We start from the raw sequence: 23,699 nt of genomic DNA, 5'->3' as shown, positions 1-23,699 counted from the left end.
TCATGTTATTATGTTTATCTCTCGTTTCTCTGGATACCCTGGCATCAAAGTACTCGAAGCAAACTGAATGGCTTCCGGATGTGACACTAATTTCTTTCGGGGCCTTTATTTTGAAGAGGTTTTTCCTCGAACCGGAAGTTCCTGTTGGTTGACCCAGAATTGGTTTCCGCTGGCGTGATGTTGGAAGAATTGTGAATTTGGTGCTCAATTTTCACTCCCAGTGGAAAAATAACTACGACTTGAAATCATCTTTATTTTAAACACAGGAGTGAATGACATCTGCTCGGTAAGTTTAAAGCAAAGAACGAACAGAGAAGCGGAAACGTTTGCGAGCTGTTAGCTAACGTTTGTTCAGGTGTCAAATGTCCGCGACACCAGCGGTTGTAAACAAGAATGCTCCTCGTTTTTGCTAGTTATCGCCGTCATATTCTCCTGTAGAGCATTTTGACTTGCTAAATTTGTTATTTTGCTCATATATGAATAACAGACCTTGAAAATACTGGATCTTGTCGTTTAACGTTAGTTTTTAACGATTAGAATTCATGACATTCTGGTGAGCGTTTAGCATTAAGCTAGCTATGTGCTGGAAGCCAACCCTTCGGCTGTGTCTCTAGTTGTACCAAATGTCTGGTTTGTTTGTGTCAGATGTGACTCTGGCAGCCGTCGACCATGAGTAATAGCCACCCTCTGCGTCCTCTGGCCTCCGTGTCGGAGATCGACCACATCCACCTGCTGTCGGAGCAGCTTGGAGCCCTGGTGCTCGGCGAGGAGTACAGCGATGTCACCTTCATCGTGGAGGGGAAGCGCTTCCCAGCGCACCGGGTCATCCTGGCAGCTCGCTGTCACTACTTCAGGTAACCATGAATGTCTAAATCAGTGGTTCCTGTCGCTTATTTTACCTCTGTCCATCCTACAAATCCTTTGGTAAGCCCATGCTTATGAACACATCCTGACTGCTGTTGAAAGGCACAAACCGAATGCTAAAACTGGAGCTGAAACAATCCACTGATTTATTGTCTGTTTTCAGATAATAGATTTTTATGCACAAACACCAAGCATGAGTTTCAACTTCTCAGTTGTGAGAATTTGCTGATTTTCGTCATCTTCTGCGAGAAAAAGCTGAATACTTTTCTTTTGGGCTGATAATGTTTGTTACAGAGCAGTTAGCACTGCACTTAGACTGTGATGAAGACATGTTTTTCTTTGCTTATTTTTTCACATAAACTTCCTTTCACAGTGACCCAAGCAGCTGTGGTGTTAGTTTTGATTCTGACAGCAATTTAGTAACTTTGCCAAACTCACAGTATTTCTGTTTTGTATATAGAAGGAGCATTTAATACTACGTTTACATGTGATTTTCACAATTTTGGTACCTTGTCTCTTTCAGGTTGTTTGTCAGAATATATTGTTGCTTTTAGAAACAGTCCAAAGCTTAATATTTGTGAGAGCAGGAATTGTTGAAATTTCAGTTCCAAAGCTAATAAAAGTTATGGTCACTGAAATAGATATATAAACACTTTTGCTTCTTCTGGCTCATTTAGGGCCCTGCTGTATGGTGGGATGAAGGAATCCCAGCCCCAGGCAGAGGTGTGTCTAGAGGAGACACGGGCTGAAGCCTTCTCGATGCTGCTACACTACCTGTACACTGGCAGGGCCAGCCTCAGCTCCGCCCGGGAAGAGGTGCTGCTGGACTTCCTGGGCCTGGCTCACCGCTACGGCCTGCAGCCGCTGGAGGACTCCACATCTGAGTTCCTCCGCACTATTCTACACACCAACAACGTCTGCCTGGTTTTTGATGTGGCCAGTCTGTACTCTCTGAGTGCTCTCAGTGCAGCCTGCTGTGCCTATATGGACAGACACGCACCTGAAGTGTTGAATTCTGACGGCTTCCTCTTGCTCTCCAAGGTAAGAGTTTGCAGGATTGTAGATTTTGCTGGTAACTCCTCTGTTCCTTTAGTGCAATTTAAACCTGAGACACAGTGACCTCTAGTGGCTGGTAAGTGATTTCTGTGAGCAACAGAAATCACTTGGCTCAGAACACAGGCTGCTTGATGTAACTTTCATTTTGTAACTTTTTCTGCTATGATTTAGCTTGTAAAATGTAATGACAAACCCTCTTCTAATAAAAATAACTTGTTTGTATGGCCAAGAGTCAAAAAATTATTGGTGACATGAAATGCAAGAAAACAGGCAAATACTCATAACTAAGAAGTTTTAATCACCTCAGGTTTGGAATTTTCAACTTAAATAAGTGTGTTGTTTGGCAGATTGCACTGCTGACTGTCGTCAGGCGGGACTCGTTTGCTGCCAGCGAGAAGGAGATCTTCCAAGCCTTGTGTCGCTGGTGTCGGCAACACACGGAGGGGTCTGACACCCAGGAAGTGATGGCAGCGGTGCGACTGCCGCTCATGACTCTGACAGAGATGCTGAATGTGGTGCGACCGTCTGGCCTGGTGAGCCCCGACGACCTGCTGGACGCCATCAAGACCCGCTCTGAGAGCCGCAACATGGACCTGAACTACCGTGGCATGCTCAGTCAGTGCTCTCAGTCCTTCATCTGCTTACTGTTATTAATTATTAATCACACCAACCATCAAATCAAAATTAAGTTTTCACATGTTGCTTGTGTGTTTCATGCCTTTTTTGTGCACACATTTCTTCTCCTCCAGTCCCAGAGGAGAACATTGCCACCATGAAGTACGGAGCTCAGGTGGTGAAAGGGGAGCTAAAGTCAGCGCTGCTAGACGGAGACACCCAGAACTACGACCTGGACCACGGCTTCTCCCGACATCCCATCGAGGAGGATGGCAGGGCCGGCATCCAGGTCAAACTTGGCCAGGCATCCATCATAAATCACATCCGCCTGCTGTTGTGGGACAGAGACAGCCGGTAAGACGGGCTCGTCTCATTCTTGTTGAACTCACAGAAGCATAGCAGGGTTCAAATTTTGTCTTAAAGCACGTGTCGTTGTTTTTATTCAATATTGGATTGCATCCTCAAATTCAGTGTATTGTTAATATATAATTGGCTGACTGCACTGATATCCAGTTTTGCTGGCTTCAACAAACTGTGTTGGTGATTAGATGTTGGGAAGAGGTCTTATAGGGCAACAGCAGTGAAAACATAAATCACTGTAATTAGTAAATAATTGCTGACACAGTTGAATTTTCCTGTGTACAGTTTTTTCTTTATAGTAAGTCTCAGTATGCTTATGTGATAATGACCAACTGTGAGCTTATGTATGAACTTAATATGTCATTCTTGGTTATTTTAGGTCTTACTCCTACTACATCGAGGTATCTATGGATGAGCTGGACTGGGTGCGTGTTGTGGATCATTCGAAGTATCTCTGCCGCTCGTGGCAGAATCTGCACTTCACACCACGAGTTTGCAGGTAAATGAAACTGAGCCATGTGGCTCCCGGTTCAGCTTCGTTAACACCTCTTACTCTTTGGCCCGAGCTGTTGTCGACAAGTTGACTTTGTCGCATTTTATGCATGTTCACCCTGCCTGTTTACAAGAAAACCAGGGCTCATAATCGGAGACACCTGTTCTCACAAGTAGCTCAGCATGTGTTGGTGCTCTGCCATCCTGCCAGGCTGGAGATTTTGGTAAGACAAGTCAAAACAAAGCTGATTCCGTCTCTGTCATTTTCACCAAGCACGAGAAGCTTGTCCGTGCTTGTCTTTGCCATAACTCGCCTTAACCTGGTGTACATAGCAATTACATTGTGTTTTCAGTTTGTTGTCTGTAGTTGATTTGGATTATATTCTCAGTCTATACAAACCACCCTGATGTTTGCTCGGCTGGGGACAGACATGGAAATGTTGAGCATTGCAGTGCAGTATTTGATTTGGGAATGAATGTTGAAACTGGATTTGGAAGAGATTTGGAACAATTTGTTGTGGGTGTGCCTGGTTTGAGTTAACAGAGTGTAAACATCCAAAAAGATGCCACAAGATGTGACTCAAGCTTACCCTAAAGAAAGCAACAATGGTGCTGTACCATCATACAAGACAACCAACCAACAATCCACTCTAAGAGAACTGCAGCAAAAGGAAATTCTCACACAAGTCAACCAGAATAATTGTACAGTTCAGTATGAAAGTCAGGCATTAAGTCCTGCCTTCATGAAGATTACAGTCAGTTTTTGTTGAAACATTTAGAGAGCTGCAGCTGAAGGTACTGTTGATATTTGTTTTGCACCATAATTCTTTTATACCAAATCCTTCACTGTAGAGAAAAAAATAGGCCAAAAAAAACAACTTTGAAGACTTCTGCTGATTGTTGATGATGTACAACAGCTTTTATTTATTTATTCATGTTTTGATTTAATTTTATCTTGAACAAGCAGCCTTGTTTGAACAAGATGAAGGGCTTCACCCTCACGTCAGTTTTCTCCTGAACTCGACTGCGGTTGTGTGATGTTGCTCTTTGTGTCTCAGGTATGTGCGCATTGTGGGAACACACAACACAGTCAACAAGGTCTTCCACCTGGTGGCTTTCGAATGCATGTTCACCAACCGCTCCTTCACCCTGGAAAACGGACTTCTGGGTAAGTTGCAGGAACTGTGTCTTCACCACATATGTTTACCTTAGCATTCCATGTTGTCGGTTAATGTGTGTGATTTTGGAGTTTGGGCCTCAGTCAGCTGGATCCCTTTCACTGAAACAAGTGGAGATCCTAGCAAAACAAATCTGTAATGTGGCATCTAAATGTTTGCAGTTCCCACTGAGAATGTGGCGACGATCGCGTCGTGTGCCAGCGTCATTGAGGGTGTGAGCCGTAGCAGGAATGCGTTGCTCAACGGCGACACGCGCAACTACGACTGGGACTCTGGCTACACCTGCCATCAGCTGGGCTCTGGAGCGATCGTCATCCAGCTGGCTCAGCCCTACTCCATTAGCTCCTTGAGGTAAATCGAGTAGGGCCTTTGTGTCAGGAGATCATACGCTGATGAAAAATAACTATGAATATTACATTCCATTTCTGCCAGCAGATCCTGGATTTTTAAAGCCGAAACAATAATGTAAATAGTGTTCACCATGCCTTCACTTCCTCTCGCCGTTCAGGCTGCTGCTGTGGGACTGCGACGAACGCTCCTACAGTTACTACATTGAAGTATCCACCAACCAGCAGCAGTGGACGAAGGTGGTCGACCGCACCAGGGTGGCGTGTCGGTGAGCCTCTCTTTTCTTCTCGTCACTTCCTTCAACACGGTGACCTTTTCCTTTTACCTGAACAGGAGAGTAGACATGTCCAACCCGGGATGTCGACATTTTGAATAACTTCACACTCTGATGTAAAAATGTTGTGAAAGCAGCGTCGACTTTCAGTTGTGGCAGATGTGCAGATTGTTAGACTAACTAAGTTTTAAGGTACAGAATGTATCACCCAAAGGCCCAACGGTTAACAAGCCTTTACTTTAAAGTCTGTGAACAGCCATCAGGGACCTGCCATGGTAGCCAGAAGTGTTGTAAACAAAACCGTATTTAACCTGAGATATGATCAGAATGTTTTTGTTTCTCCCTCTCTTACAGATCGTGGCAGACATTGAAGTTTGATAAGCAGCCTGCTTCTTTCATCCGCATCGTCGGGACTCACAACACTGCTAATGAGGTGAAAACATCAGACATCTGGACTATAGGAAACGGAAAAGCGTGATTGTGTAACTAAGGCTGTTTTTGCTCAGAGACTCATCATTACTCTGACTTTGTTGGATTAACAGGAGAATAATAGCATTTTTTTTATTTATATTGCCTGGTTTTTACTGCCTTAAGTGGCCGGTGAAGTAGAACACGAGCAGGCTTAAATGATGTGTGTGTGTGTGTGTGTGTGATGGGGATTTCTCCTGCTCTCTCCCCAGGTGTTCCACTGCGTTCACTTCGAGTGTCCGGCCCAGCTGGACACGGAGGTTAATGAAGGCAGCCCGGGCTTGGACTCCTCTGATTCTGGGACCGCCACCCAGCTGCTGCGACCCCAGCGACCTTCACGCACACACAGCCTGCTGCCCTCCCAGCCCTCCTCCTCCTCATCATCTTCCTCACAGTCCCATCATTAAGACCACCCTTCCCTTTTCCCCCTTTTTGGAAGGAGTTAAGAGGAAGGGCAACCTCAGAATGCCATTTTGCACAGCCTTCATCATCCAGACCGCACTGCTACAACGCTGCTAAAGGCGATCGTCTCACTGTCATAACCCACGGTTTGTCTGTCATAAGTGCAACATTAGAGACTGGTATAGGTGTAGCAGCCGTATTTAGGGCTCCAGTCTTCCCTGTTTCGAAACAGAAAGTTAGTTATTACGTCCACAGACTCGTACATTTTTGTGAAGGTACTTTTAAGCTACTAAGACTCAAGTTTTTCCTTCGAAATCATCAAAGTGGAATCTTGTCCAAAGATGAGGCACACACTGAACTGTGGTTAAACTGTACCACCAAAGAGCAGTAAGAGCAGGTTGGGAGGGGGGGAGGGGGGGTTGCTATTTGAATTTTACAAGTTAATATTCCAAAAGAGATGGGTTTTATCCTTCAGCAAGCTATTTTTTTAAGAAACTGTCTTGAAATGACTCTACTCACTTTTCATAACATCATCCTAACAAGAGTAGCAGTCAAGTATTTTTCAAAGTTTGGAATTAAATTCTTGAAACAGTTGCCAAAGCTGTGGAACTAATGCGTTCTGTGGCACTTGTATGCAACTTGCACTTAATCCAATTATGCATTTGCATATGAAGTAATAGCTGCTGAGTATTTGTTAACAGGCTTTCACACCTAAAACTGAAATCAGTGGTTCTTATCTGGTGTGATTTTTTTTTTTTTTTTTTTTTTTGATAGTTTAAAATTCGTACCTCAAGAAAGACCTCATGAAAATTAAACTTAGATCGAATTAAGTGGCTTAATTTAGTATTTTAAGCACTTGAACGGCATCAGCACAAATGATTTGGGGAATCATTTAGGTTTTAAAAAAACTGGGGCTGAGGGGTTCGGACCAAATTATGTATGCACTAGGGCTGCTGGGAAAACAACGTTTATATACATTAGGTGAATGAGCAGCTGCTATTGGCACTTTATTTTACTCAAGTACACATAAATAAAGGTTGGGTCTTTGACTGAAGTACAATACTGAGGTGCTGGATTTGGTAACTTTCTGTAACTTTTGGTAGTATGTTAAATTAATTTACACACTTCCTCGCTCTTGGATGTGTATTTTGTGTGTGTTTTTGGAAGTTTGTTTTAAAATTAAGCTATCAGTGCTGTGGTTCCTGTTTGTTCTCTTTGTGTCCTGATGTTGCACTTCTGAGTTGTTTGTCTCGAAAAAACTCCTTTATTTCAAACGTTTTATTTGATGTTAAGTATAACCTCAAATACCTGACTACCCTGGGTGACCCACTGACGCTTCTCTAACAGTTCATTTTGGTCATCCCCGTCTACATTTTAGAAGATCACCCATACTTGGATAAAGTCTTCCTCCATGAGTAACCATAGAACCGAAATAGGGCTTAGTTCAGGTCACATTGTCATGTAGAGAACACACTCCCCACCCCATCTACCTTTATGTATGTGTATAGATTTTACTTAATATATATTAGTTTTGACCATTGACGTGTGATAGCATTTCACTGCCTCTTGTTTGATACGTTGCCCATCAAAAATGTGATTATGGAAACAACTGATATTGTTTATGAATGTTCATTGCTGTGAGGGGGGTCACGCCCGACTGCTTGCTTCAATCGCTGCTGTGAAACACAGTGGATGTCTTTGAAACAAGCAATACAGTGATCTCTGTGTTAGTCTTGAGAGCCTCTGTTACAGACCACCAGTCACAACGTATTCAGGAAAATGCTGATGTGTAAAGCTGCCCAAGCAGATATTTTATTGTCATGAAACATTTAAAAACATCTCATTTTCAACCTCAAATAGCACTTCTGTCTTTTTTCTGTTGTGCAAATAATCGCCTTGTTTTGTCCCGGCGCATTGGAACAGAAACTAAAGGGGGTTTAGTTTAGTTTAGAACACAGGGACAGAAGGGATTTAAAAGCAGAGGTGATGGGAAGCGAACCCACCTGTTTGACTGACAGAATTTACCCTCAACTGAAGAGCATCATGTGGAAATGGTCTCGCTTCAGTTCTGTTTGTGTACCTTCTCTGGGGTTTGTCTCAAATATAATCGTAGGCGGGGTCGTTCCTGCCTCCAGGTTCGCCGTGTGCTGTTTGCTGTGGTTTGATTAATTTCAAATTTGTTGGTTAATAATAGCGAGTCCTGGTCTGCTCTGAGGTTTCTGCCTGTGAAAAGGCAGATTTCCCTCACTACCCTTTCCAAGTGCTTCCTCTGGGTCTCTGTAAATTAAAAAGTATGACATGGACCCGCTCTGACTGGAAAGTTTCCTCAGATAACTTCTGATTTGATTCAGTGCACTTTAAATAAAATCGACCTGACTTAAAAGCACGGCATGAAAAGGCCAATTTTGACACACTGCCCTGGAATGAGATCTTGTTTTCAAAGCTTCTGCGATCTCACTTCACCTTGTGCTCACTTGGCTCACTTCCCTGCACTTAAATCCACTCTAACCAGTATTTTTACAGTAACAATGGGACAGATGAGTGTGTAATCTGAAAGGCGTTGCTGGTAGTGACAAGCCACTCAGCTTTTCAGATCATTATACATTACCTTTCCAGTGCCAAAAGCAGACAAACAACTGGTTGTTGAAGAAAGTGGTGCATTTGACAGCTCAACACTTATGAGAGTAAATATGAGCTAAAAGCACAATGAACACTGGACCTCCTTTCACTGGGTCACCTGAATGATGGAGACATTGCCAACTAACATGTTCACCCTATCAGCTTTACAGAATGATGATTTGTCACGGTCGTCAGGAATGTTAATGAGTTGATACTACTGATAACGATCTGATGGAATCCTATTTCAAGTTGATTTCCTTTTCTTTTCATTGCGAATGTGTTTCACTTAGTCTTCACTGTAATCGGGTAAAACGGATTACAGTGAAGGCAGTGATCTAAGCTAGTGACAGCCCAACTCATTCGCTGTGTTCGATGTAAGTGAACACGGAAGTTTGTTTGTATTGTGTGATATTTTATCGGGGTTTGGTCGCTTGATGCTGCAGTCACATTTCAGTTTGAGTCGCTGTTTTTGCCTTCATTTCGTTGGGCAATATTGACATTTCTGGTTTGATGGACGCGTTTCCGGCCCAGCATACTTCGTACCAGCGACGTGTGAATAGGGGTGGTCATGAACTGATAAGAGGGGAAGGCCTAACTCAGCGTCTTTATTTCTTCTTTTCTCCTACCCTCCCACGTATTTAATGTCGCCATAACTGCATTTAATCTATACCGGTGGACAGCTGGTGATTTTTCTCAGCTTACTGGTGTCGACTAAAGCACCGGGGCGCCCCCCTCTTTTTGTTTGTCGGTCGTAACGTCCCAACGTCCAGCTGATTGCTTTGAGTGCCGTTCAATTATTCCAGCTCAAACTGAGCCGTTTTCTTTGACTCAACGGAAGGCTTCGTGGCCGAAACGGGCCAACTTCGCCACCTTTTTTTCACCGACTTGTGGACTTAAAATACAGAGGACAGTTATCTTTTTGTCTAACTTCAGTGTTGGATCGTTTTTCTCACTGGACGACCAGGCCCCGGACTCATCCCCAGCCTCGCGTTTCCATATCGGTTTTTGTTGGAAGTCATGGGAGACACAAGTGAACGAAGCAAACCTCCGAGTCTTCCTCCCCGGTGTCCCTGTGGATTTTGGGGGTAAGAGTTAAACCTGATATGAAGTATATTAAACCTACTATCTTGAAGTGAAAGCTAAATCCGGATGAAATAGGCTCAACGGGTTCAACTAGTCCAAACCCATTGTTGTTGTTCTGTTGTACAGGCCGAGGGTGGGGGGTTGGGAAGTTAGCTAATAAATAAACCTCCTAGCTTGAAAACTAGCTAAAATCGCGCTGTTTTCTAAGTTTGTAAACCCACTTCCGTCGTTTCAAACGCCGGCCATTATTTTTAATCGTGCTATATGGTGTTTTAAAGCAATTTGTGAACCAGGAGATGACGTACCCGAGATAGAACATGATTTATTGCCAGCAGGTTCCTTTTAAACCTGCCCTGTTTTCTTGAATCCCCTCGAATACGATCGGCAGTTAAACGACGAACGGGTTCATTTGGTTAAATCCTCCACCCGAGCAGTGCTGGTAAACCCGTTTTCTTTTTGTTTTTTGTTTTTTTTACTTATTCTAGACCCTTTTGCATTCGGTCTTGTCAAGTGATGGATGTGTGTTGCATACCGGATGTGATTCACTGATGTCTCCTGTGTTACCCCATAGGAAAAATGACTACATCTAACATTATAGTCGATGTAACAGCGACATTTAGACGTGACTGTCTGCTTCTCAAAGCGGACGAAGTGGTTTCAAAGCAGCAGGGGGGAAAAACATATCAAGGCTACTGTCATCTTATTTCTGACCACCACAGACACACTAAAAATCCCTTACATTACAATAATATTAGCGTTAATAGTGTGGCAGCCCACAGCCATTGTGGGAAATACAATCAGAAGACAGTTGCCCCCCTGTGTGTAGCTGTTATCATTACAGTATATTGTCATATGACTTGTCATTTTGTTACCGACCCCCTCCCTCAAGCCCCATCCCCCATTTGCCTTCATTTTGTGGCATCCAGTAAGCAAACTAGAAGCAGTAACCCACCTGTCAATGTCAGGTGACACAAATGGCAGCTTTGTGTGTTTATGGCTCTGCCTGCTTCAGCTCAGAATAACACCTGGCCGGGGGCTGCCGACTGTCCTGTCCCACACAGGCTCTTCACACATGTCACTGAAGCTCAAGGCCTCTTGAACACATCTTGAATGAGGTTACATTCAGCATTCTGAAGGACTGAATCTGGTGTTTAAAACATGGCGTGCAGCACCTTAGCCTGGCACTGTTAATGACACGTTTACGCCAACACTCAAACATGTTGGTTTTTTTTGCTATTTAAGCGGCATTATGGTTTATCTAATTTAAAGTTTACTTTGTTCTTGTCTGTTTTCGCAAGCCTCAGATAACATTGAGATCAGGTTTACATGAACACACTCAAAGTGTTTTAATTCCAATCACAAACTGCACCAGGTGATTTCATTGACTGGTTCTTCTTCTTTGGTGGAAGTTAATCAGTGAAATCACCTGACTGGAGTTATAACCTGAAGAGTTTATGAACACTACCAGTAGATGTTTACGAGAAACTAGAACTCTTGAGAATTAAAAATATCTAATAAGAATATGTTTGATTATTTATTTATTTATTTATTTTTCATGAAGACAAACATTTTTAATAGAGGTGCGTTTGGGTTGGTTAACAGAGAATTATGACTAAGATATGTGCTGAGTGTTTCACTTTGCAGTTGTGAAATAGACTTGTCAGTGCTCGCTGGTCCAGACAATATTTAACGGTGACGCTGTTGTTAAATTACGTCAAACATATATCAGAAATTTCTGCACTGTTTTAGCACCTACGTCAGATATGCCAATATTGATAAATCAGCAGCTAGCGAATATTGAATGATGAAACAGCAAGACTTTGATAAATTTTAAAAATACTTGCAGCCCCAGTTCAAGGTTAATGACTTGTTTTCTGTACTGCCTTATCTGCATTTGTTTTTTGCACTCTGCATACTGTTGTCTGATGGGCCAGGTGTGTTTTAAACACATCAACAACTACTTAACTTTGCTTTGGAACTTTTTGGGACTTTTGATTGATCGTGTTACATCATATAAATACATAAAAGTAAAGAACACTTTTCAACTACAGTTGTAAACAAAATGAACTTTGCTTTTCTGCTCTGAGTGAGTGGCCAAACAAAGAGATTGATTTCTTGATTGCCTGCTGTAAAGTGAGTTCTTTTTGTGTTGTTACAGCTGCAGAAAGAAATGTTTGGTCTCCTTTTCTAGGTCACTTTAATTTGGATTTATCAGTTTGGCTTCTAGTATTGTTTAAGCTTTATTAAATATTGAATATGTATCATTCCTGCGTCAAAATGTATAAAAACAACCAGACCTTTGTTGCATGTTTTGTAAAGTTTTGTACTATTAATGTTTTCAGCAGTGTTCGAACTTAGAGAAATCTCTAATTTAATCACCATAACTTTGAGAGTGAGGAAGGAAGTCCACAAACGAGACTAAGCTTGATGCGAATAAACCTTTAAAACATTAACCTGGACTGTGAGCATTTCTGCCTGAGTCCTGTTAGATTTTCATCTGCAGTGGTGGCTGTTTAACGCAGAAAACAATAACTCTCATGATCCCACAATACCTTTGTTTGTTGTTTTCATTGAGAGACCCCCAGGAGCAGAAGCTTCATATGGTGTGTTTAAAGACCAGGGGATATGGTGAAAGACTAGACTTAAAATAAGTTTTGCTTTGCATGTGGATATTGAGTAGGGTGAGCCTCTGTCTTCACTTTCACATTTCCTTTTTGTGTGACTTTAATTATAAAATTGGGTCGCATCCTCATCAGAAATTCCCATTTTGGCAATTTGATTTTGGAGTTTGTTATTGTGAAAATAAATCGACGACGGAAGAAACATCCAAAAAATGGGGAGGAACCATTCTTAGATTTTATTGATTTCCTGCAGATTCTTACCGTATCGTAATGAATCAATTAGGATAAAGTGAAAATGTCTGAACTTCTCTAAACTCTGTTGTTGGGCAAAAGAGGCGATGAGATAGGCTTTGCTGCTCGGTTACATTGTAGAGCATGAAGTGATGCCAAGAGGCAGCATAAATTCAGAATTAACATAAAGAGTTGTCTGACAGCACGAATGTGCAGAGATGGGAGCAGAAAGGAGTGTGAACGTGTGCGTGCTGAGAAATAAATGAAACAGCTGCAAATGCCAGACAGAAGTCGGTCAGCCTGGGCTGTAGCGCACACGGTCACTTCCTGTTGTCATCCATCGCCAAAAGGCACAGACTGCAAAACTGCCGTGGCAGTCAAAGCGAGCTCAGAATTCACTGTACGCTGTCTGTGAATGCAGCTTGTTCGTGGGATGGAGCGTTAGCTTGGCTTGAGAGGCGGCACAGACGGTCGGACTCTCTGTGCTCTGTGCTGCTGATGGGTACGTGAGAGCCAGCTGATAGCTAATTGGATTCTTTATTCAGCTCCCTAATGCAGCATCATCTGAGTTTGATATTACAAAATATTCGCACTAAAGCTGTTGTGACATACTGTTCAACGTGCATCTTAGGTAATGTGTTCAGGGACATGACATCCTTGGTGTCTTTCTTAACATCTTGATGAAATGATTACTTGCCTGTCAGTTCAGTAAAAAGATGCAGAGAATTCAGTCTTATAAAGTTGGTTTGCTCTAGAAAGACAAGAGAGCCAACTAAATGACAAGTTCGAGTGAATTAAGAAAACGAAGATTTTGACTCAGTCCAGTTCACTTTGGAAGCCCAGAACTGTGGGGAGTTAGGAATAACGGTAAGAGCCAATGTGATCGGTTTGATTTGCAGGGCTTCATAATGTCCTCATCCTTTATCCTTTTGTGTCGGGTTACACTGATTTTCCAGGTTATTATACACACCTGTATAGTCTGATAAACTCAGCGGTCCTGGAATGCATGCCTTTTTCAGGAGTTCTCCTGTGCTGAGTTCTTGTTGACATTCTTTTGTTGATTCAGCTCTTTGTATTTGCATTGTAGCTTTTATTCTGTTTCCCTCACATTTGTAAATGGGGTGGACAAAATGTTTGATGCACCTTTACCTTAAAACATGATCGTGACAGATCATCATCACTAAATTCTAATTGTTACTTTGCCCAAGGCTCTGTCTTACCAACAAATTTCATAGGAGTCCATTTGTAGTGAAAGAGAGGTCTTGGTGAGGTATGCTGTGATGGTAACGGGTGGCAAACATCACCTCCTTGGTGGAGGCAAAAACAGTCTGTAGGCTTGACCTGCTGCTTTGGTCCTATAGCGCCTGTAGGAACAATGATCTGAAAGCCCCACAGAGTTCCAGCCTCTGTACCATTGAGAGGACTCACAGCCAACAGAAATGACCATATTGTGGTGGTATGGACATTAAAGAGATGTCCAGAAGGTGAGGGAAGGACCTGGCCTTCCTGTAGGAGAAGGTACCACCAAGACAACCAGAAAACTGTTTCCGAAGTGCTCGATGTTTAAAAGATTAAAGTTGACAAGACTGCCTGTTGTTTTATGGATGGTCTTAAATTAACCTGCTAAACTTTAGTTTTCCGTTCATGTGTGGCCTCCATGTCGGGACCCGATCGGTACAACACATGTGCAACTCTTTACAGAAACCAAAAGGAAGGGAGAGGGCTCACTCCTTTGCTATAAGTTTAACATGTTCTGTTATTTCTGTTATGTTCTGTTCTGTTATTTCTCTAAGGTATGGTGGCCATTTTAGGACATCTCACACTAAAGCTTGTTAGGCTCCACTCAGCTTTCATCAGACCAATCTGTACTTTTTCCTCATCGTTAGCTGGACTGCACAAGGATCCACAATCTATGGCAACATGTAACAGGAGATGGACTTTATGTGCCTGTCTGGTTTGCTTGTGTGAAAGTAGTAGTGCTGAATCAATTACTCAGTTGACAGGAGATTAGTCATTAATAACAGTAAAACAAAAAATAATCCGATTGATTACAATCTTGCGCTCCTTCTGTGGGTGATTTTTAGTGTGCCCACAGCTGCCGTTTGTTTCCACATCCTGTGTCATCCCACCTTGAATTTATTGACACAAAGGCCCAAATACCAGACGGGTGAACAAAAAGAGGGTTGCTGGGGTGAAACATTAGCAGGCATTATGAAAGATGTTATGGTTGATGCTCAGGATGTGATATAATTGTCATTTGAGATTTTGAAAAGGGGCGAAGGCTGTCTTCCACATGTGTGTAAAACTGAGACAGGTATCGGTCTGTGGGGAGCAGAGTTGGGGTTATTATGCACCTGATCATTTCTGATAACCATGTGTTTTGTCAGTGTGCAGTTTACAACTTTGTTTCATTCTGTGTAATTGATTTTTCACTTGAAAAACATTTTGCTTTAGGTTTGTACCAAAGTTTGGATGTCCAAGGAAGTCATTGACATTTGTTTTCTCATCTGTGTGCTCAGGTCCAGTAAAACCATGAACCTCTGCTCCAAATGTTTTGCTGGTAAGTTTTCTCTCATTCATGACAAATAACATCATTAGATGGTTTTGTTCTGCATCTGAATGTCAGTCCACAGCAAAGAGTTCAGAGCAGCTAACAAACACAAGAAGAGGTTAAACACGAATGGCCAAAGATTACTTACTGTGCAGCTGTGTCTCTGTGGGTTTCTAACTAGTTAACGAAATATTTCCTCAATTAGCATAGTCATCATTATAAACACATGGCTTCTTCATGGCTCATCCCACCAACACCAAAATATGCTGTGCAGCTAAAGTCACAGCTGTGATGAAATAATTTATAGAAATAATTTTAAAAGGGTGGGAGATTATCACCTGCATGATTGGTTGAAACGGATTGGCTCTTCTTTTCACTTGCAGCTGGCCAGCTGCTATTTGGTGCCAAAGTTGTTGAGTATATAAATCTCAGGTGTAGCAGTACTGAGACCTGATCAAAAAGATCTAGAGATCAAAAAGAAATCACTTTCTTCAAGTGGTTCACATGTAAAATGTGCAGTTGTCAGCTGATATACAGGACCTACTTTATGCATGCTCATGAGAACAATAAACTAAGACCAGACATTAAATTTCCTGTTGCCCATCTTTGACGTTGTCTTTTGAGGGTTACATTCAGCCGATCAGTTTCTCACAACAAAAACAGTTGCACCTTTGTTTTTTCTGTCAAAGTTGGTCTTTACTTGTAGAGCTGCTCTCACAGATACGGCTAGCGGAAACCTTAGGTGTGCCATTCCGGTTAGGAATGCTAACAATGCTAATAAGTCATTCGAGGAAAACTGTTTGAACAGTCCCATTTCAATATGATGTATCCACCACTGGGAGGAGAGTGTTGGTGAAGTGAAAAGGTAAAGGTTGTTCGTAGGAAGATAAGATTCAGTTTAATAATTTCAACTTGCTGTGTAGAGAGTAGTAGAAAATGAGACAAATGAATCTTGGTCTTCTTACTTCACTCAGCATTTTGTTATAAAACCCTCTTTAAATGTGTCCTCAATGTGACAGGTGTCTGACAAAGTAAAATACCCAATTAAAGTTTGAAAATGTCAAGCTATGCATTAAATTTTCTCAGTGACTCCTCCAGTCTGGTTCAGGAGGATGGGTTGAGGGTGCACTGCAGCCCTGTCGGTGGCCATGGCAACCAGTGAGTATGGCAGACAACGAGGACCTAAGGGCCCGGCTTTGAGTCTAGCATCACAGACAGCACTAATGCTCAGAATAGACTCAATACACATGAGTATAGAGGCTGAGTTGAAGTGGGTTAGTCCACATGTGGAGGAGAAACTCAAATCTAGGCTGACCTCTCCTCACCTTCCTCGGAGGAGTAAGAGTATAGACGATATGCTCATGGATCGATGTCGTTTGAGATTATCTTTATGCAGAGAGGTGTGACACACAGCTCGGTTGCCCAGGGTGATCACGTCTTATCAACTCCTGTTTTAACTTACAAAAATAACATGCTGTGTTAGAGAGTTGAGAGCAGGTCTGGATTTGGAAAGTCTTGAATTTGGTGCATTTAGTGCTTAGAAGACTTTATGATCTAAAACTGAAAGAATTTGTCTCTGTTAGAGGGATGACAGCAGTGAAAACTGCCCATCAGATCACTAGGAGGGACAGCAAAACAGTCCAACCCAAAGCTATTCAGTTTAGTGTCACCAAGGCTTAAATAACAAGGTAGAACCCGGGATGTTTTGGCTCATTTGTTGCCAGGAAGACTTTTATAAACTTAGCTGCACTGGCTTAATGTTTGACACTAAAAGACAGGGAAGCTAAATCTCAACCAAGTTTCAAGTCTCTGTGAAAGCGTAAGATGCCTGTAACACGTTGAAACTGTACTCACGTTCACATCTACCCAGCAGCTGATGTGTAATCAGTTCACACACAGGAAAATCCAGGATACCAAAGGAAGTGCAGCAGCAGCAGTCAGAATGTACGAAACTGCTGTTCAGCAGACTCTTATTATGCTCCTTTATCTTAATCTATCACTTCCTGTAAGGAAGAAACCACTCACCAAAATTCACCAGCAATTGAGTCTGTGTAAAAATAAATAAATCTATCCAGCTACATATATATATTTTCTCACATAAATATCTTGCAAGGTACAGCTTTTTAATGGAAAAACATCAGCAATGTTAGCCTGCCTGGTACACTTATAACATGTTATTACAGACTTTGTCAGGATGTTTGGGTTGTGTGGCTGCATCTCTACACTGCCCTCCATAAACAGGCGCATGAGTCCAGATTTGAGTGTTTTGACTCTGCTTCTGTGTTGCTCTTTTTCTTCTTCTTTCTTCCTCCCTTTTCCTCTCTCTGTCTGTATCTCTCTGTTTCGCTGTCCTGCATATACCTTTCTCTCTGCTTGCCCGCTTGCTGTCCCTGACCGCAGACATCCAGAAGAAGCAGCCAGGAGAGGACTGCACCTCCAAGCCTATCCAAAGCACTGGGAGTAGCCAATCACCAGTTTTCAGTAGCGAGACGAGCAGTAGCAGTAGCCAATCCCTATTGTCATCACCGCCCTCCAGCTCCGAGCAGCCGTCGGCCGAAGAGCCCTCGCCCACGTTTCCCAGCACGAGGGAAGGTAAGACGGGACAACCGGTGACATCCACATCAAGGAAAACAAAAAGCTGTTGATGAAGAATGGACTGTCTTTTCTTTTTGTCTGTGAGTCCAGTGAGCAAGTACAAAGACAGAGACAGAGACAGAGCGGGACAAACAGGAGATAAAGTTCTGACTGGATTCAGTCACAGGCTGGTGGGGGGGCTGAGCCTCTCAACTGCTCTCACCAAGGAAGCATAATTTAATGTGAAGTACGTCTCAGAACCCAGGAAATGATTTCATGCTGCAGTTCTCCCAACAATTACTGAGCTCAAGACTGCCGTGTTCTTTTATAGACATCAGTATTATGACGTCTTTGAGGTTGGACCAGTTATACAAGCACAAACGTTGCTCTGCAGCCTTCTCTATTTCCAGATCAGTGCAGGGATAGAATCACAGTAAAGGTACAGGAATCAGTCTGTTACAGCTACACCCAGCCACAACAATAGTAACCCCCAGTGCAAAGTGACACGAGGTACAGCTGGAGCTCGCATACAATGTGAGACATACAACAGACAGTCGAGAACACATCTCAGTGAAAGCATCTAGTTTTTCAGATCTGAATGCCCAGCATGTTCAACAAGTACGTCTGTGTACAGCAGACTTTCTGATAAAGTCGACGTTATTTAATCTGGTTTTGAGTTTTAAAATTCTAACTTTCTCAAAGCAAGTAAAACATGTCAACTGGGAAGGATAATTTCCTTTTTTCCACTGCAAAAAAACATGTAGATGTTTATCCTGTCATGTTATGAGGCCTTCAAAAGCTGCTTTACACCATTTTAAGACCATCTAATGTGTAAGCTGATGACTAAATTATTGTTTTTACTCAGTTGTGGAGCAGAGCATTTCTTTGGCTTCCGCCGCCTTGTTTCTAGAGCTAAAAAGGACTTTAAATCAATCCTCAACTGTTACTCGGTAGTGTTGAAAATGTAGGACTCCTGATTTCTGTGCCATTTAAATTAAGTCACCTGTCTTCACTAACAAGTGCAATTAATATGAAAGACTTTTCTACGTAGACTACGAGTCCTCACATTTCACTTCCTGTCCCACATGTCTCATCTTCCATGTGCAGGCGTGTCGTCCACGGAAACAGCCCAAGGCACACTCTGCACACCCACAAAACGTCCACGGGAATCGGGTACAGTCAGCCTTTTTCTCCTCCCAGAGCTCTACATGATCTGCCCCCCTTTCAGCGCTGACCCTTAACCCATCCGTTTGCTTTCAGCGTCGGGCTCGGAGAGCGAGGCCACGCCAGAGAAACGGCCACGGACAGACGGAAAAGAAGGCGGCAGCGAGGAGGCCCGCGGGACGCCCAAGCAGAAGAATCGCCGGCGCTGCTATCGCTGCCAAACCAAACTAGAGCTGGTGCAGCAGGAACTGGGCTCCTGCCGCTGTGGTCAGTACCAGCACATCAGCGTGGCCTCAGTGTCATGTGTTAAGAGCTTCTCTTCCGCCTTCATACGTCTGCTTTTAGTTCATCTTTTGTACATAAAGGAAATTCTTATCTGCTTTGGTTTCCCCGCTGTGGTTGGAAATGCAACAAAATCAGCTGTTTGTGTACATGTGTAATTTTTGTACACGTGAGGATTTTGAGTTTAAAATTGAGAAACCACGAAAATGCATGTGGCTTTATTATCCCTCAGTGCATCAGGTTGGAGTGTGCACCAGGCCAGAGTGCTTTCGGTAATGCCGGATAGGTCGTTTAGTACACGTCTGTGTTTTCAATAAAAAGTGTGTATACAGAATTTTTTTTTTGTTTAATTACCTCCTGTTTTTGTTTTTTTGCCTTCTCTACAGAGTATATGATAAGTCAATCTTAGGCTTGTTTTTCCTGCTGTGATGTTTTCAGTGCGTTTATTGGGGTCACTTCCTCCCTCAACACATCCTTTTCTGTTCCCCTTCCAGGCTATGTATTCTGCATGCTCCACCGTCTACCCGAGCAACACGACTGTCTGTTCGACCATCTGGGCCGCGGGCGTGAGGAGGCCGTCCTCAAGATGGTGAAGCTGGACCGCAAGGTGGGCCGCTCGTGCCAACGCATCGGGGAGGAGTGTTCCTGATTGGCTGGCCCTCCAGTTAGAGATGAGGCGCTTACAAAGAGGAGGAGGAGGTGGTGGAAGGAGAGCTAGGAGGAATGACAAATGGGGTGATGGGTGGGTGGGGGAGGGAGGGAGGGTGGTAGGGAGGCAAGAACAGGAGGAGGAGGAGGACAAGGATGGGAGGTAGTGCAGTCGCAACATCCTGCATCTGACCTGACAATTCTGGATCTGAGCTCGACGCTGCCTTGTAGATGTCCTGATTTCCTGTGTGGAGCGTCTGTTTGGACTTGGCTCTGGATGGGGCCGCTTGGGGGGCCAACAGGGGGCCTGGTGGTTGTTCTGTGGAGCCACGTTCAGTATCGCATGTTCACACACACAGCCTTAACCCGACCCCCCCAGTCTTCAGAGGAAGGACAAATCCAGTCAGTCGTGCATCATGCACAGCTCCGCTGTTTCTCATCACGGTTTCCTCCTCTTTACTCGTGCTTTTTTTTTTCCAAAACAGGAAGTTTTGAAAGGCGAACTGTTGTAGCGCTCAGCTGAACTGATCCGTGTGGATTGTCATTCAACAAGGTTGTTTTTTGTTTTATTTTCCATTTCTTGGTCGTGGGTGAGGAGTGTAGCTCTATCCCATGACTGCTCCTCAGGTCGTCATCAAGGGGTTGGAGTATCAAACCTGTAACCCCACCTTCCTCTTCTCCTTCTCCTTCTCCTTCTTTTCTTCCACCAACATTAAGGTCCATGTGCAGCATCACTCACTGTGTTTTGCTCATGCATGGTACCTGCAACAGTGTGTTTGTGCAGGTTTGAGTGTGGTAATATGAGGCAGTCCAAGGATGCTGTCATGTATTTTTTTTTCTCTCTCTCGTGTGGCCGTCATGGTGATTAGCTCTGTTTTTACTGCTTAACCACGGTGTCGTGGTGGACAATACAGCCAATCCCTGCCTCTGCTCACATGGACTGTTGACAAAAAGAAAAACACTTAAAAAAACAAAACAAAAAAAAACCAATGGACAAAAGTCACTTGGATGAATCCTCTGTGTAGCAGATCCTCTTCTCTCTCTTTCCCTCCCCTTTTTCAATATACTGAGTAGTACTGTTGTTTTATGTTAAGGGGAATACGACTGAATATTTGTATTCAAATGAAGAGTTCTTCACCAAAACGCCATGTGTTCATTGATTAAAAACAATTACTCGAAGTTCATCACTGAGTGTCTCTATAGTTGTAGACGATCAGTCGAGAGTGCTAAACTGAATACATAAATTACTTACTACCCTTTAAAATTGTTCTATAATTTATTTCTTATTTTGTGTTTTGTGGGTAGGATTAGCTGTCATTTAATCTTCAGATTGGGGGGTGTCTGTTTGCGACATAATTCTTGCAATGTTACAGTTTCTTTCTTTTTTTTTCCCCACATTAGTTGTCACCCTGGGCTTCATTTCTGCTGGAGATCCTTCCCTAATTTGATGAGAGATGGCTTTGTGCCACAGTTTCAATCAGTGATGTCAGTGGAAATTAGTTTTGAGTTTGAGAAATTAACCAGAAAGCTGGTTACCTTGGAGATGTTAAAGCAAAAAATCCCACCCGGGTTGGTGAAGTAACGGCAGCCAGACGTGAAGTTCTGAATGTGGCCTAACTCTTCAAGTCGCCACTTCAGCAAAGTAATCATGATTGGTTCTCTTCAGTTTTGCTGTTAATTAACCTCAGATGACTGTAGGTGTAGGACTCATTAATGTGACCTCAAGACTCCCATCTTGTCGAGGTTATGCATCTCTTGGCATCACAGGTTCAAACTGTCTGCGGTGTTTGATGCATCAGCTGGTTTTGGCTCCAGAAGTAACGTGAATTCTTAAATTGAGTGGTTTTCCCTGTCCTCATATGTTTTTGTCTTTGTTCGTCACTGTTTCTGACCCTGCTCTTAATCAGCCTACACAGCCTGACTGCTTGGACTTTGTGCTGTGCATATCGTTCAGTTGCACACCTCTTTCTTCCCCTCTTCTCCTGAGAGGTGCTCGACCCAAAATCAACTTTTTTTGAATGTGATGATGCAGAAGCTAACTTTTTTTTTTTTTTTTTTTAAATTTTAATTTTTGTCATTTTGTTTTGCATTTGGCACATATTGTAGGTGCATTGAAATTTGTGATTTGTTTATTACAGGTACGGGATTATCATAAAATGTACTCTGCAGCATTACAGGAAGTGCAGTCAGATGATGATGGTGTTGAATTGTATATTACTGTTTTTCTATTTCGAGAACCAAGAAATATGAAGTAGGTTCCCCTGAATGGCAGGGAAATCAGAAAAGTTTTTTCTTTTTCTTTTGGTTTTTTTTTGCAAATGGACTTCATCAAAGTTGATTCAGGTGGAGAGCCCTTACAACCAGACACCACTTAACTATGCTAACCCTCATACACAAGTTATTGTTTCTTCTGTCCATCACCTTGTCCCACGCCGCTCGTCTTTTCCAATGAGAACACAGCGAAGGACAAAGGGAGCTTGGCTGGTTCTTATTTTGATATTTTGAAAACCTTGTTCCTTTTTTGAGTGCTAATGAGAAATGGAAGAAATGGATTATCTTTCTGTACCTTTTAGAGAAAAAAATTATTTAACCTTATATCAGTTTGAGTTACTTACACCCTAGCATAGAGTGGCATATTTAGTTAAATGTATAAAAAAAACAAGAACATAATTCTGTCCTATTTTCTCATTTAATTTTATGGTGTTCCATTTTCTGCTGAGGAAAATAAACTGGATTAGAGGATGTGGTGTGTGTGTGTTAATCTGTGTTTCTTTTTCCATATTTGAACACTTGTTTGAAGTAAGGTTTTCTCTCTGAAAATAAACATGAGCAGAATACCATAAGATCCAGTGTGTGATCAGTTAAAACACACCGTCTTGCACTACCTTATTTTATTGTTTGTTTTTCTTGTAGTTAATTTGTTGAAGGTCCATTTTGATATTAAGTTTGTATGTCATTATGTTATATGTATAACATTATGATATGTTGTATAAAAGTGTGTGCTTGCCTGAGGCAAGAGGACAAAAATTCACGAGAGGCAGTGCGAGTTTACTGGTCAGTTCCTAAGAAGGCAGCCTGGTGACTGGTGACTGGCTTTAGTGATCACTTAAACATCGAGACGCAGAATGAAAGGTCACAGTTTGGAGCTTCAGCACATATCCCAAAGTGATCGATAACATATCATTTCTGTGGGTTTAGTGGTTGAGGTAATGATTTGAAAACCAAGACGTGTTAGTGATATTTTACACTTTGACTCTTGTTAAAATGCAGAACCAAAACGGGAGATATGAGGATTGGGGCTGAGCGAGAACTTGGCTGAAATCCGTCTCGGATAATGTACTTTGTATGAGAATGTGTAAAATGTGTCAAAATCCTCATTGGGATGCTGACTGAATTCATTCATTCGTTTTTATAAATGGCTCTTGTGTTCTGGTGACCAGAACATTGATCTGAAGATCAATTCAGTGAGCCCTGTGGTGGCCTGTGTGTGAGTCTGCTTTTGGAAATGGGATGTGCTCACGAGGACCTTGTAATGTGGTGGAAAGTTCAAGAGTAAGCGAGCAACAGGACCTTGAGCTGATTGTTTGGTCAACTGCAGTTTTCAAGGTCAAGACTGAGATTAGAACAACAGCACTGAAATCTGCATGGATGAGAACAGAAGTGAAGGTGTATGCTGATCTTTTACTGAAGTAAACTAGCAGTACTGCTCTGTGGAAAGACTTAGTAGGCAGTAGAAGTCTTCTTACTATTTACTACTTAATACTCATTAGTTGTATTGTCATCTCATATATTATGCTATCAGATTATTGTTGCTAATAATATGGAAGTAGTTGTGAAGAGTAAGTAGACTACATCTACTCCAGTACTGT

At 42.5% G+C, this 23,699-nt stretch overlaps 3 protein-coding genes across 15 annotated transcripts in view; 2 read left to right on the top strand and 1 right to left on the bottom strand.

The window, feature by feature from the left end:
• The window catches only part of LOC124050319, a 242,614-nt gene that overhangs the window by 47,805 nt on the left and 171,110 nt on the right, over nt 1-23,699 (bottom strand). The gene's annotated exons all lie outside the window — the stretch shown is intronic.
• On the top strand, nt 11-7,914 carry btbd9 (BTB (POZ) domain containing 9). The gene is made up of 11 exons (XM_046372739.1): nt 11-286; nt 646-854; nt 1,542-1,905; nt 2,268-2,535; nt 2,670-2,889; nt 3,275-3,394; nt 4,446-4,555; nt 4,727-4,916; nt 5,074-5,181; nt 5,542-5,620; nt 5,868-7,914. Exons 2-11 carry the CDS (start codon nt 670-672, stop codon nt 6,060-6,062), a joined length of 1,839 nt encoding a protein of 612 aa, XP_046228695.1. The 5' UTR covers nt 11-286; nt 646-669; the 3' UTR covers nt 6,063-7,914.
• LOC124050359 (AN1-type zinc finger protein 3-like) lies at nt 9,103-22,572 on the top strand. Of its 3 annotated transcripts, XM_046372829.1 has the most exons (7): nt 9,105-9,761; nt 15,131-15,171; nt 16,249-16,320; nt 17,563-17,754; nt 18,844-18,909; nt 18,997-19,167; nt 19,677-22,572. In XM_046372829.1, exons 3-7 carry the CDS (start codon nt 16,311-16,313, stop codon nt 19,829-19,831), a joined length of 594 nt encoding a protein of 197 aa, XP_046228785.1. In that variant the 5' UTR covers nt 9,105-9,761; nt 15,131-15,171; nt 16,249-16,310; the 3' UTR covers nt 19,832-22,572. The 3 variants fall into 3 exon arrangements, with proteins under 3 accessions (XP_046228784.1, XP_046228785.1, XP_046228786.1); XM_046372828.1 differs by lacking the exon at nt 16,249-16,320 and having other exon boundaries at nt 9,103-9,761; XM_046372830.1 differs by lacking the exons at nt 9,105-9,761; nt 15,131-15,171 and adding an exon at nt 16,011-16,027.

Source organism: Scatophagus argus, chromosome 19 (genome assembly GCF_020382885.2).
Source record: "Scatophagus argus isolate fScaArg1 chromosome 19, fScaArg1.pri, whole genome shotgun sequence".
Taxonomy (NCBI): domain Eukaryota; kingdom Metazoa; phylum Chordata; class Actinopteri; family Scatophagidae; genus Scatophagus; species Scatophagus argus.
This window is presented reverse-complemented; position numbering and strand designations above follow the sequence as displayed.